The 14,106-nt window shown below is 42.6% G+C and overlaps 2 protein-coding genes across 3 annotated transcripts; both read right to left on the reverse strand.

Moving 5' to 3' along the window:
* Positions 1-1,845: 1,845 nt before the first annotated feature.
* On the reverse strand, positions 1,846-2,731 carry LOC124029856 (probable E3 ubiquitin-protein ligase HERC3). The gene is made up of 3 exons (XM_046341423.1): positions 2,637-2,731; positions 2,276-2,419; positions 1,846-2,091 (listed from the first exon to the last, which is right to left on the reverse strand). The coding sequence occupies exons 1-3, from the start codon at positions 2,646-2,648 to the stop codon at positions 1,861-1,863; spliced, it is 387 nt and encodes a 128-aa protein (XP_046197379.1). The 5' UTR covers positions 2,649-2,731; the 3' UTR covers positions 1,846-1,860.
* A 7,295-nt stretch (positions 2,732-10,026) lies between these two features.
* Positions 10,027-13,667, reverse strand: LOC124029855 (E3 ISG15--protein ligase HERC5-like). 2 transcript variants are annotated; one of them, XM_046341421.1, is made up of 10 exons: positions 13,204-13,667; positions 12,632-12,746; positions 12,438-12,508; positions 11,515-11,606; positions 11,194-11,324; positions 10,886-11,013; positions 10,673-10,748; positions 10,457-10,575; positions 10,213-10,272; positions 10,027-10,107 (listed from the first exon to the last, which is right to left on the reverse strand). In XM_046341421.1, exons 1-8 carry the CDS (start codon positions 13,430-13,432, stop codon positions 10,557-10,559), a joined length of 861 nt encoding a protein of 286 aa, XP_046197377.1. In that variant the 5' UTR covers positions 13,433-13,667; the 3' UTR covers positions 10,027-10,107; positions 10,213-10,272; positions 10,457-10,556. The 2 variants fall into 2 exon arrangements, with proteins under 2 accessions (XP_046197377.1, XP_046197378.1); XM_046341422.1 differs by lacking the exon at positions 10,673-10,748 and having other exon boundaries at positions 13,204-13,665.
* Positions 13,668-14,106: the final 439 nt, after the last annotated feature.

Raw genomic sequence — 14,106 nt, forward strand, 5'->3', positions numbered from 1 at the left:
AAGCTATTTAAAGGCACAGTCAACTTAGTGTATGTAAACTTGACCCACTTGAATTGTGATACAGTGAATTATTAGTGAAATAATCTGTCAGTAAACAATTGTTGGAAAAATGACTTGTGTCATGCACAAAGTAGATGTCCTAACCGACTTGCCAAAACTATAGTTTGTTAACAAACTATTTGTGGAGTGGTTGAAAAATGAGTTTTAATGACTCCAACCTAAGTGTAAACTTCTAACTTCAACTGTAACTGCCAAAATAATGGAAACACTTGAGTAAATGAGGGATACAAAGTATATTGAAAGCAGGTGCTTTCACATGTGTGGTTCCTGAGTTAACTAAGTAATTAACATCCCATCATGCTGAGGGTCATGTATAAAATGCCCAGTTGCCCATTATTTTGGCTACCATGGCTAGGAGAAGAGATCTCAGTGACATTGAAAGGGGGGTCTCAAAGGAGTATAACCTCTACAGGATTGGTGTCACGACCTCGGGATGGTTGAGCTAACGTACACTAATGCGATTAGTATTAACAAGAACCTTTCCCATGACATAGACATATCTGATATTGGCAGAAACTTTAAATTCTTGTTAATCTAACTGCACTGTCCATTTCACAGTAGCTATTACAGTGAAAGAAAGCCATGCTATTGTTTGAAGAGAGTGCACAGTTATGAACTTGAAAATGTATTAATAAACCAATTAGGCACATTTGGCAGTCTTTATACACAATCTTGAACATAAATGCAATGGTTCATTTGATCAGTCTAAAACATTGCACATACACTGCTGCCATCTGGTGGCCAAAATCTAAATTGAGCTTGGGCTGGAATAAGACAATATAGCCTTTCTCTTGCGTTTCAAAGATGATGGTACAAAAACATATTTTCAAAATTACATGTATTATCTTTTACCAGATCTAATGTGTTATATTATCCTACATTCATTTCACATTTCCACCAACTTCAAAGTGTTTCCTTTTAAATGGTATCAATAATATGCATATCCTTGCTTCAGGTCCTGAGCTACAGACAGTTAGATTTGGGTATGTCATTTTAGGCTACAATTTAAATAAAGGGGCGGATCCTTCTTAAGTTAAAGTGTGTGTGTGTGTGTGTGTGTGTGTGTGTGTGTGTGTGTGTGTGTGTGTGTGTGTGTGTGTGTGTGTGTGTGTGTGTGTGTGTGTGTGTGTGTGTGTGTGTGTGTGTGTGTGTGTGTGTGTGTGTGTGTGTGTGTGTGTGTCTCAGTAAACCAGATCTCAACCCAATTGAAGACTTATGGGGAGATTCTGAGCGGCACCTGAGACAGCGTTTTCCTCCGCCGTCAACAAAACACCAAGTTATGGAATGTCTTGTGGAAGAATGGTGTCGCATCACTCCAATAGAGTTACAGACACTTGTAGAATCTTTGCCAAGGTGCATTGAAGCTGTTTTGGTGGTTTGTGGTGGCTCAAAGCCCTATTAAAGGCCCAGTGCAGTAAAAAAACATGATTTTCCTTTGTTTTATATATATATTTCCACATTATCATAATTCACGTTTAGTGTAAGTTTTGTGGAGACTGAGTTTTGGCCTTCCAAATCTCCATCAGATGATCAGACATCACCATGAAGTAAATGAGTTAATAGTCCAATAAGAAAGAGTGTCCCAATTCTTCTGCCAATAACAGCACATTTTCACTCAGACCAGTCTGACAGTCCTTGCAAAATTCTTGCTTGAGAAATTGTCCTCTGCTAAGAAGCTATTTTTTTGCTCTTTTTGACCATTTTAATTTAATACAATCACAGTAAGGTGCTTAATTGTTACCCAGATATGACTTGATAGTGAGATTTAAAAAAATGTTTGCATTAGAACTTTAAGTCACTTTATGTTGGTGTTTCCTTTATTTTGGCAGTAACCTGTATAGCTTGTTCAGCAGAATAATTGTACCTTGCTTCAGTTGGAGACAGCTCTTTAAGGTCATCCAATGTTGTAGTCAGACCCAGAAGCTTCTTGAAGAGAGCCAGAGGAAAGCAGAGGTTCAGAACACACTGATTATACAGTGCCTTCCCACAGAGCAGCCCAAGCAAGTAGAATTCATCAGTAATACCGCCGCCCTATGGATTGAAAAAAACAGAATGCCATAATCTAAATCAGAACTTTAACAGTGTAATATAAGTATAACAGATAATATACACTTCTAATAATTGATATTTCTAAGTTGGTAAATAACACAAAAACATTGTGGGGGAAAGATTGAGTAAAATCTGGGAACAATTTGTAATTGAATATGGATCATACATCTGTTGTGAGCCACGCAAGTCCAGAATCCTCGTAAACCTCCAGTGTCTTTGGTTCCATTGTGAGAAGTTCCCTCCCCAGGAGGCTGAAGAATTCCCGTGAAACACCACCTTCATCCACACCATCCTCTGCTTGAAACTTCACCTGGAGACAAAAAAAAATACACTATTTACTCCTAAATAAGGATTTGGAAATGAAAATACTTTGCCTAATACAGAGGTAGATGTTAAAATAAGTACAAAGTCCTGGTGTTTGTATTACTTGTTTAATCACTACTCTTTTCTCAGTTATTATTTATAGCTAGAAAGTCAAAATAAACATTTTACACAAAAAAAAACTATAAAACCTAGCTAACACCAACCTTCAAAGGCATTGTGAAGTTGTGCCCACTTTGTCGAAGGTGCTGGAAAGCATCTTCCAGGGCTCTCTCTCTCCTCACATGTATTGTAGGGACCCAAAAAGGCTAACGGTCCACCGAGGACAAACTAAAAAAGGAACACATTTGAGATATGGCAACATTTAGCCTTCATTTTTCAAATCTGATAGCAGTGTAGTAAATGAATGTGGTACCTTTTTTTAATAAACACCACATTTGGAAACAACTTACGCTGTAATTGAGTTCCAATTGATAAACCATACATTTAGCCTCTGTGTTGAAGATGCAGGATTGTTGTTGAAATGTATAAAAGAAACCCTGACATAAGAAAGAAATTAGTTAATCAACAATGTCAATAAATATTTCAAATAATCTATTCTGAATTCAATTGATTGGTGTTGACTTTCATTGTCATGTTTGTCATTTATTATCATGTCTTGTCCCTGTGCTCCCCATGCTATTCGTTTCCCTCTGCTGGTCTTATTTGGTTCTTTCCCTCCTATCCCTCTCTCTCCCCCTCCCTCTCTCACTCTCTCGCTCTCTCTTCTCTCTATCGTTCCGTTCCTGCTCCCAGCTGTTCCTATTCCCCTAATCATCATTTAGTCTTCCCACACCTGTTCCCGATCCTTTCCCCTGATTAGAGTCCCTATTTATTCCTTTGTGTTCCGTTCCTGTGCCGTCGGTTCCTTGTATTGTATTCACCATGCTGTGATTGCGTTTCGCCCTGTCCTGTCGTGTTTTTTGCCGTGATTGTGTATCACCCTGTCCTGTCGTGTTTTGTGCCTTCATCAGACGCTGCGTGTGAGCAGGTGTCTCAGTCGACTACGGCCTGCGCCTACCCGAAGCGACCTGCAGTCTGTGGCCGCTTCTCCAGTTGTTTTCCCTTCTACAAATCTAGAGGATTTCAGTTATTCCGTTTTGAACATTAATAAACTCTGTTTCTGTTAAGTCGCGTTTGGGTCCTCTTTCACCTGCATGACAGAAGGAACCGACCAAGGAATGGACCCAGCGACTTCAGACGCTCGTTACACTGCTGTCGAGATCCAAGGAGCCATGCTCGGCAGACACGAGCAGGAATTGTCTGCTGCTCGCCAGGCCGTGGAAAACCTGGCTGCTCAGGTTTCCGACCTCTCTGGACAGTTCCAGAGTCTAACGTCTCGCGCCACCTGTTACTTCCTGGCCTGCCGAGCCTCCAGAACCTAGGGTTAATAACCCACCTTGCTACTCCGGGCAGCCCACTGAGTGCCGCTCCTTTCTCACGCAGTGTGAGATTGTGTTCTCTCTCCAACCCAACACATACTCTAGAGAGAGCTCGGGTTGCTTACGTCATTTCACTCCTTACTGGCCGGGCTCGAGAATGGGGCACAGCTATCTGGGAGGCAAGGGCTGATTGCTCTATCAAATTCCAGAACTTTAAAGAGGAGATGATTCGGGTTTTTGACCGTTCAGTTTTTGGTGGGGAGGCTTCTGTGGGCCCTGGCTTCCTTATGCCAAGGTGAACGGTCCATAACGGATTATTCCATTGAGTTTCGCACTCTTGCTGCCTCTAGTGAGTGGAACGAGCCGGCGCTGCTCGCTCGTTTTCTGGAGGGACTCACGCAGTGGTTAAGGATGAGATTCTCTCCCGGGAGGTTCCTTCAGATGTGGACTCTTTGATTGCTCTCGCCATCCGCATAGAACGACGGGTAGATCTTCGTCACCGGGCTCGTGGAAGAGAGCTCGCATCAACGGTGTTTCCCTGCTCCGCATCGCAACCATCTCCCTCCTCTGGCTTTGAGACTGAGCCCATGCAGCTGGGAGGGATTCGCATCTCGAATAAGGAGAGGGAACGGAGGATCACCAACCGCCTGTGCCTCTATTGCGGAGTTGCTGGACATTTTGTTAATTCATGTCCAGTAAGAGGCCAGAGCCCATCAGTAAGCGGAGGGCTACTGGTGAGCGCTACTACTCAGTCCTCTTCATCTAGATCTTGTACTACTATGTCGGTCCATCTACGCTGGACCGGTTCGGGTGCTACATGCAGTGCCTTGATTGACTCTGGGGCTGAGGGTTGTTTCATGGACGAAGCATGGGTTCGGAAACATAACATTCCTTTCAGACCATTAGACAAGCCTACGCCCATGTTTGCCTTAGATGGTAGTCATCTTCCCAGTATCAAATTTGAGACACTACCTTTAACTCTCACAGTATCTGGTAACCACAGTGAGACTATTTCTTTTTTGATTTTCCGTTCACCGTTTACACCTGTTGTTTTGGGTCATCCCTGGCTAGTATGTCATAATCCTTCTATTAATTGGTCTAGTAATTCTATCCTATCCTGGAACGTTTCTTGTCATGTGAAGTGTTTAATGTCTGCCATCCCTCCCGTTTCTTCTCTCCCTACTTCTCAGGAGGAACCTGGCGATTTGACAGGAGTGCCGGAGGAATATCATGATCTGCGCACGGTCTTCAGTCGGTCCCGAGCCAACTCCCTTCCTCCTCACCGGTCGTATGATTGTAGTATTGATCTCCTTCCAGGGACCACGCCTCCTCGAGGTAGACTATACTCTCTGTCGGCTCCCGAACGTAAGGCTCTCGAGGATTATTTGTCTGTGTCTCTTGACGCCGGTACCATAGTGCCTTCTTCTTCTCCGGCCGGGGCGGGGTTCTTTTTGTTATGAAGAAGGACGGTACTCTGCGCCCCTGCGTGGATTATCGAGGGCTGAATGACATAACGGTTAAGAATCGTTATCCGCTTCCCCTTATGTCATCAGCCTTCGAGATTCTGCAGGGAGCCAGGTGCTTTACTAAGTTGGACCTTCGTAACGCTTACCATCTCGTGCGCATCAGAGAGGGGGGACGAGTGGAAAACGGCGTTTAACACTCCGTTAGGGCATTTTGAGTACCGGGTTCTGCCGTTCGGTCGCCAATGCGCCAGCTGTTTTTCAGACATTAGTTAATGATGTTCTGAGAGACATGCTGAACATTTTGTTTTTGTCTATCTTGACGATATCCTGATTTTTTTCTCCGTCACTCGAGATTCATGTTCAGCACGTTCGACGTGTTCTACAGCGCCTTTTAGAGAATTGTCTCTACGTAAAGGCTGAGAAGTGCTCTTTTCATGTCTCCTCCGTTACTTTTCTCGGTTCCGTTATTTCCGCTGAAGGCATTCAGATGGATTCCGCTAAGGTCCAAGCTGTCAGTGATTGGCCCGTTCCAAGGTCACGTGTCGAGTTGCAGCGCTTTTAGGTTTCGCTAATTTCTATCGGCGTTTCATTCGTAATTTCGGTCAAGTTGCTGCCCCTCTCACAGCTCTTACTTCTGTCAAGACGTGTTTTAAGTGGTCCGGTTCCGCCCAGGGAGCTTTTGATCTTCTAAAAGAACGTTTACGTCCGCTCCTATCCTCGTTACTCCTGACGTCACTAGACAATTTATTGTCGAGGTTGACGCTTCAGAGGTAGGCGTGGGAGCCATTCTATCCCAGCGCTTCCAGTCTGACGATAAGGTTCATCCTTGCGCTTATTTTTCTCATCGCCTGTCGCCATCTGAGCGCAACTATGATGTGGGTAACCGTGAACTGCTCGCCATCCGCTTAGCCCTAGGCGAATGGCGACAGTGGTTGGAGGGCGACCGTTCCTTTTGTCGTTTGGACAGACCATAAGAACCTTGAGTACATCCGTTCTGCCAAACGACTTAATGCCCGTCAAGCTCGTTGGGCGTTGTTTTTCGCTCGTTTCGAGTTTGTGATTTCTTACCGTCCGGGTAGCAAGAACACCAAGCCTGATGCCTTATCCCGTCTGTTTAGTTCTTCTGTGGCTTCTACTGATCTCGAGGGGATTCTTCCTTATGGGCGTGTTGTCGGGTTGACAGTCTGGGGAATTGAAAGACAGGTTAAGCAAGCACTCACGCACACTGCGTCGCCGCGCTTGTCCTAGTAACCTCCTTTTCGTTCCTGTTTCCACTCGTCTGGCTGTTCTTCAGTGGGCTCACTCTGCCAAGTTAGCTGGTCATCCCGGTGTTCGAGGCACTCTTGCGTCTATTCGCCAGCGCTTTTGGTGGCCGACTCAGGAGCGTGACACGCGCCGTTTCGTGGCTGCGTGTTCAGACTGCGCGCAGAAGAAGTCTGGTAATTTTTTTTTCTGCTTCTGCTCCTGGTCTTGCTGGGTCTCAGTCTGTTCCCTGCCATCGCATCTCTCCTGTTCTTGTCCCTGCCCTTGCTGTGTCTCAGTCTGTCCCTAGTTCTCATTTTTTTTTTAGAGTAGTACCCTAGTTTCCCTTTTTATCGTTTTTCGTTACGGTCCTGAGGAGAGGAGTTGGGTTCTTTCTCGGGACGTGCTGGACCGTTTGATCTATGATTTCCTCCGTTGCTGCCAGTGTTCCTCCTCGAGAGCGCCAGGAGGCGCTCGGTGAGTGGGGGGTACTGTCATGTTTGTCATTTATTATCATGTCTTGTCCCTGTGCTCCCCATGCTATTCGTTTCCCTCTGCTGGTCTTATTTGGTTCTTTCCCTCCTATCCCTCTCTCTCCCCTCCCTCTCTCACTCTCTCGCTCTCTCTTCTCTCTATCGTTCCGTTCCTGCTCCCAGCTGTTCCTATTCCCCTAATCATCATTTAGTCTTCCCACACCTGTTCCCGATCCTTTCCCTGATTAGAGTCCCTATTTATTCCTTTGTGTTCCGTTCCTGTGCCGTCGGTTCCTTGTATTGTATTCACCATGCTGTGATTGCGTTTCGCCCTGTCCTGTCGTGTTTTTTTGCCGTGATTGTGTATCACCCTGTCCTGTCGTGTTTTGTGCCTTCATCAGACGCTGCGTGTGAGCAGGTGTCTCAGTCGACTACGGCCTGCGCCTACCCGAAAAGCGACCTGCAGTCTGTGGCCGCTTCTCCAGTTGTTTTCCCTTCTACAAATCTAGAGGATTTCAGTTATTCCGTTTTGAACATTAATAAACTCTGTTTCTGTTAAGTCGCGTTTGGGTCCTCTTTCACCTGCATGACATTCATGGCTTACCTCGGGAAGATTTAGGTAGTCACAATATACAAGTGTGTTGAGCATCTAAAGAGGATTAGAAATGACTAAATCATTTTCCACTCTTTGTAGATTTCAGTGACATCATGAACATAATTACCCATTTTGATACCAACCTGCAGTCATTTTATGAGATAGGCTACTCACATTCCGAAGCATATAATTGGTTCTGTTGATGTGGAAATTGCTTGCCGCAATTTTGATGAGTCTGTTGCAATTGACCTGAACAAAACAGAGGTTAAGGGAGCATACAACATTGCACATTTTCTCCATACATATACAGGGCCTTCAGAAAGTATTCACACCCCTTGACTTTTTCCACATTTTGTTGTGTTACAGCCTGAATTTCAAATTGATCAAATTTAGATTTTTTTGGTCACTGGCCAACACACAATACCCCACAATGTCAAAGTAGACTTGTGTTTTAGGGACTTTTTACAAATTAATGAAACATTTAAAGCCGAAATGTCTTGAGTCAATAACTATTCAACCCCTTTGTTATGGCCTAAATAAGTTCAGGAGTAAACATTTGATGAACAAGTCAAATAATAAGTTGCATGGACTCACTCTGTGTGTAGTAATGATTTTTGAATGACTACCTCGTCTCTGTACCCCACAGATACAAGTCAACACCAATTAATTCAATTCAGTATAGATTCTATGACATATTCATTGACATTGTCAATTAACTAATTTCTTTCTTATGCCAGGGCTTCTGTTCCAATCTGTAAGGTTCCTCAGTCGAGCAGTACATTTCAAACATAGATTCAAGCACATAGACCAGGAGGTTTTCCAATTCCTCGCAAAGAAGGGTAAAAAAACAAAAACATAACAGACAATGAATATCTCTTTGAGCATGGTGAAGTTATTAATTACACTTTGGATGGTGTATCAATGCACCTAGTCACTATTAAGATACAGGCGTCCTTCCTAACTCAGTTGCCGGAGAGGAAGGAAACCGCTCAGAGAATTCATCATGAGGCAAATGGTGATTTTAAAACAGTTACAGTTTAATTAATGGCTGTGATAGAAGAAAACTGAGGATGGGTCAACAACATTGTAGTTACTCCACAATACTAACCTGGGTGAAAGAAGGAAGCATGTACAGAATATGAATATTCCAAAACATGCATCCTGTTTGCAACAAGGCACTAAAGTAATACTGCTAAAAAATGTGGCAAAGCAATTCACTTTTTGTCCTGAATACAAACTTTGGGGCAAATCCAAATCAACACATTACTGCGTACCACTCCATATTTTCAAGCATAGTGGTGGCTGCATTATGTTATGGGTATGCTTGTAATCGTTGAGGACTGAGGAGTTTCAGGATAAAAAAGAAACGGAATGGAGCTAAGCACAGGCAAAATCCTAGAAGAAAATCTGGTTCAGTCTGCTTTCCACCAGACACTGGGAGATGAATTCACCTTTCATCAGGGCAACAACCTAAAACACAAGGCCAAATCTACACTGAAATTTCTTACCAAGAAGACAGTGAATGTCCGTTGAGTAGCCGAGTTACAGTTTTGACTTAAATCTACTTGAAAATCTATGGAAAGACCATGGGGTATTGTGTGTAGATGGTTGAGGGGACTTTTTTAAAATACATTTTGAATACAACACAACAAAATGTGGAATAAGTCAAGAGGTATGAATACTTTTTGAAGGCACACAATTATGGCAATGGATATTTATTTACCTCATACAGCCTCTCCATAACCTTTACAGTCCCTTCAAAATGTTTTTCAGCAGCATAATCCTCCTCTGCCACCTTACGGAGATACTCTGCTGACACATAGTGGAATGTTTTCACCAGAGTTCTGAAGGGGGTGTCGGGAAGTGTCGACCATAGGCCCTCTATTTGAATTAGACAAAAGTTTAGTTAATACCACAGCACACAAAACCTGCTATATCTTAAAAAGAGAGAAGAAGAGGGGAGGAGAGAAGTCAAGACAAGAGAAGAGAATGGTAAAAAAAGGTATACTGATGGATGGTGACTTTACCAAGAACCTGGAGCTTGTCTGGGTTCAGTCTGAGGACGGCAGCAGCGAAGGCCTCAGTAATATCCATGCCACGTTGTTGTTTTTAGGAGAACCCTCAGGAGCTCAGGGATGATGAGGTACACCCTCAGACCCTCCACCCCAATGGGATCCTTACTCAGGGAGGGAAGGAGTATGCGCTGGACAACATCTTCAACCTAGAACCATGACAGGAGTGCTTGTGTGGGTCACAACTAAATGACTTATCGTGGCTTACAGTATCAATGACTGGTCAAATTGAATATCAAGGACAACAAACAGAACTATTGAAAATAAGTATCTGATCATAAAGATAATATATGAAATGATACCTCAGCCAGAACTTTATTCTTTTTAGCCAGCTTTTGAAAAGCCAGTCGGGCGAATGACAAGTCCAGGCCAGAGCGCTTCAGTGAGGTTTGATAATGTTTGTCACGGCTAGTGATTGATGAGATCAATAAATACTATTAAATATGCAACAATAAAACAAACTGTTCAATAATGTGATGATAAAACATTCATGGAAAGGCAGTTCATTTTTACCTTTTGTCCAAGAAGCTCCCATTTAAACATGATGCAGAAGAGAATGTTTTTGTGATTTCCCTGAAAATAAAAGTGAAGAATATTATAGTTCCGTGTATGTAAGTTCCTGAAACCTTCAACTTTTCAGTAGTTGTTTTGTGTCACTGACTCATGTATGTTTGTGTTGCCTTGTGGAATTATCAACCATCATGAATTGCGTATTTGTATTGAGCCTAGGCATCAGGTTTATTTGTATTATACTAACTTCTGTATCGTCTTCCATGATTTTGAGTCACAGTCCGAGATCCATCTGTTAATGATGTCATCATCTAATGTTTGAGTCACTTTTCCGCGATTGGAGTCATTCAACCCTTTTCCTGATTCCTGTTATAACAATTTTATGCACTGTATTAAAACAATGTTAAGTACTAAAGACAAACAGAACAAACTAACTGTAACCTTTGAACTGTAAACACATTACTTGAGTAGTGCTGCACAAGGCAAAGAATGGTTTCCTCCAGCAAAGGTTTGTTCAATTTGCTGGTCATCAATGTGGTCTGAAAGTTACCCAAAACAGTTAGGATGTTATAAACCTGTTATTTTATCATTTCATAAAGACCAACATTTCTGCCTAAGTACTGTATTGCATTTTAATTAGGTTACGTTATGCAAAGCAAATGAATGTTTTAACTACCCTGTGGTAGGTGTACTGGCAGAGGCACAGACTGATCCATCTTGACTCCATTTCCCAGCTGCCCTTGCTCTCCATGCCCAAATGAGTAGATATTTTTGAAGGAGCCCACAAACGCCAATGTGTGGTTTCTAATTTGACAAACAGGATTGTAGGTAAAGTAAACATCACAAATCAACTGTGATCCCTAAGAATGGATATATCCAAGAATATACCCAGTGACACCCAAAGCTACATCCATTGATCTTTGTGTGACTATATATGATTTTACAGAGATTCACATTAATTATATCAATTTAGTAACTACATACCTTCCACAGGCTATCTGGGTCACCTTTGCCCCCCAGAATTCGGCCACCAGTCGAGGTCGTAGTTCATTTCTGAGAGAGTTGTGTCCAAGCTGTCCATATCGACCCGAGCCAAATGTGAACACTAAACCTCCCTAGAACAAAAGCCATTCACACAGTTATCATGATGATGTGTTCGGCTCCTGTTGTTGATATGAATGTTTCTACTGTATGTGATGCTAACCAGCAAGACATCATTGGTCCAAACATTCTTTAGATCTTAATGGTACTGGGAGAAAAAACATACTATCAGTTGGAAATATTGTTGTGTAAAAACGTCAGAACCTTTGTCAGAACAGCAGTATGCTCCCCTCCACAGGAAACAGTAATGGTCTTCTTTAGATGCAGGCAATCAACAGGAGCTGGAGCAGGTCTGTCTGTAGAAAATAGATTTCACACATTTTTTTCTTTGCTTATCTTTTTCTGTTTTGACTATTGTAAAAAGAAAAAGCCATTAAAAAAATCTACGTCTACTATGACATTAAATGATCTACTCATACTGTCTGCTTCAAACATATCAAACGTACTCCTTTTCTTTAAAACATACCAACTATTAATGAAAGAGATATTATTTTATCATATTTGTGTATACAGTACCTATTGTGTCCCCCAGTCCCAGCTGCCCGGCGCTGTTCTTGCCCCAGCCGAACACGGCTCCAGAGAGGGACAGGGCGAAGCTGTGGTCTCCCCCCAGCGGTGATCTGAGCCAGGGGGATCCCTGACAGAGACTTGAGGGGCTGGGGAGACAAGGTGCTGGGCTCTCCCTCCCCCAAACCCAGTTGTCCACTGGAGTTCTGGCCCCACGTGAACACTTTACCATCTAATGGAAGGTCAAATAATATTTGTACATAGGAAATCTCACAGGACACAGGACACGTGCTGCATTGTTAGAGTATGTGATAAATGTAGTTTTATTTCTAATGTCTATTGTGAACCTTCTCAAACTCATTCACCTTTTATTTCTGCACTATGAACTTTTGGGCATGATGATGTCCCAATAAAACATCTCTATTTTAGCATTAAAGCCTCTGTTTATTTTCCATTTAAAAAATTGACAGTGTGCGGGTCTCCATCTCTTCCAGTATTCTCATGTTGATATCTATGTACCTGGAACAGAGACTATTTGGTATAAAGGACATTCAAAGAGCACAGAGAGCCTCCTATCATATCCCGTCTCAAACTGAGTGATTTAGAATGTGATTGTTTACCTTGAGTTAGCGCAATGGAATGCTGGTCTCCACATGCAACTTGAATTACGTGATTCAAGTTACCCACTGGGCTGAGATAACACAGACAACCAAAAGTAATCATTACAATATGGTCAATTACTACAATTGACAGAAGCCACTAAAATGTGAGTCGGCCTAAGCCGAGAGATGTGTCATTTCTGTCAAGCACCCACCTGGGAACATTGGATGATTGGGTGAGGCAGAAAACTCTGCCCTCTTCAGACAGTAAAATAATATGTGCATCACAGCAACTCAGAGCCAGAATCTTCTCCCTGCACTCCACACCCTCTACACACATGAAATATAAATTAAATGTATTAAATAGCTTAAAGGGGCAATTAGCAGTTACTTCATCCAATTTTTATAATATGTACCCATTGATTCTTGAAGAATATAACTTCGAGCTTAGTTCAACTGTCATACCTCATCAGAACTCAAAATATAAGCTTGTTTTACTCCAATGTCCGTAAACAATGTACATGTAAACAAACACGGTATAGTCTCAAAACATTGTTAAAACTATAATGTTGACATCATGGATGGTTCGTCCTTGCATCAATAGTACTATCTATGAATTTGAGAGTGGTTACATTTCTCAAGCCCCATGCCTCAGCTTTATACAGAAACGGGTGGGGGGCGCTTTGTGATTGTTTCACCTGCTGATTAACGATTTAAACATTTTGTTTAAGCAGTTCAGTAAAGAAGTGGGCTCTTGTGGTGGGGAAAAACACATAAAGGTGCTTACTCAGTTTTCCTGTGATCCTTCTCCCATCTTTGTCATCTTGCATCCGAGCGAGGGACACTTGTTTCCCATTATTTCTGATGAACGCGACCACTTTATTACCTGCAGAAAGACGCGTAACTGGAGATTTCAGGTGTATGAAATTTACGCAACCGTCCGTGTTCGCCTTTACCAAATCCTTCGATTTCACTAAACCGAAGCCATCACGGGTGTTCTCTCCCCACGAAAACATTGTAAATGTGTTATTATCACCGTCTAAACGTATCCATAATCAGCTCATCTTGATGGAACACGGGACGGTCAGTCTGCGCCCTAGGAGTCAGTGCGTTCTGAAAGCGATGAACGAGACCATATGACATATCTGTAAAAGAAACACAGCAAGAAACGAAAACGAAACCTAAATTGGCCTTTTCCTCCAAACAGAAACGTATGCCACAATGGGCATGGCCTGAGTAAACGAAAATATCAGGTTGGCTCATATGCAGTGGGACAGGGTAGAGGTAAAGTATTTTAAACAAACAAACAACCCAGCTAGCACATTTGGTTCCTTGGAAGTTGTTCGAAAGTACTTTTTTGGTTTCCCATTGGTTCTGGGGACAAAGCCATACGTTTCCTGACAGTGAAAACAGAATGTTTTTTTAAACATTCTGAGACTGGAAGTGAAAAATGTTGCCTGTTCGGGAACTTGTCATGTTTGTCATTTATTATCTTGTCTTGTCCCTGTGCTTCCCATTCTATTCGTTTCCCTCTGCTGGTCTTATTAGGTTCTTTCCCTCTTTCTATCCCTCTCTCTCCCCCTCCCTCTTTCACTCTTTCGCTCTCTCTTCTCTCTATCGTTCCGTTCCTGCTCCCAGCTGTTCCTATTCCCCTAATCAATCATTTAGTCTTCCCACACCTGTTCCCGAT

This window comes from Oncorhynchus gorbuscha, unplaced genomic scaffold (assembly GCF_021184085.1).
Source record: "Oncorhynchus gorbuscha isolate QuinsamMale2020 ecotype Even-year unplaced genomic scaffold, OgorEven_v1.0 Un_scaffold_7914, whole genome shotgun sequence".
NCBI classification, from domain to species: domain Eukaryota; kingdom Metazoa; phylum Chordata; class Actinopteri; order Salmoniformes; family Salmonidae; genus Oncorhynchus; species Oncorhynchus gorbuscha.

Bases quoted from the DNA above. Each gene is read 5' to 3' on its own strand.
- LOC124029855 (XM_046341421.1), bottom strand. From the start codon at position 13,432: ATGTTTTCGTGGGGAGAGAACACCCGTGATGGCTTCGGTTTAGTGAAA. The intron at 11,607-12,437 runs GTAAACAATCAC...TATTTTCTACAG, and splicing joins TTCCATTGCGCTAACTCAAG to ACAGACCTGCTCCAGCTCCT. The intron at 10,749-10,885 runs GTAGTTAAAACA...GGTAACTTTCAG, and splicing joins GCCAGTACACCTACCACAGG to ACCACATTGATGACCAGCAA.
- LOC124029856 (XM_046341423.1), bottom strand. The intron at 2,092-2,275 runs GTATGATCCATA...TTCAATCCATAG, and splicing joins TTGCGTGGCTCACAACAGAT to GGCGGCGGTATTACTGATGA.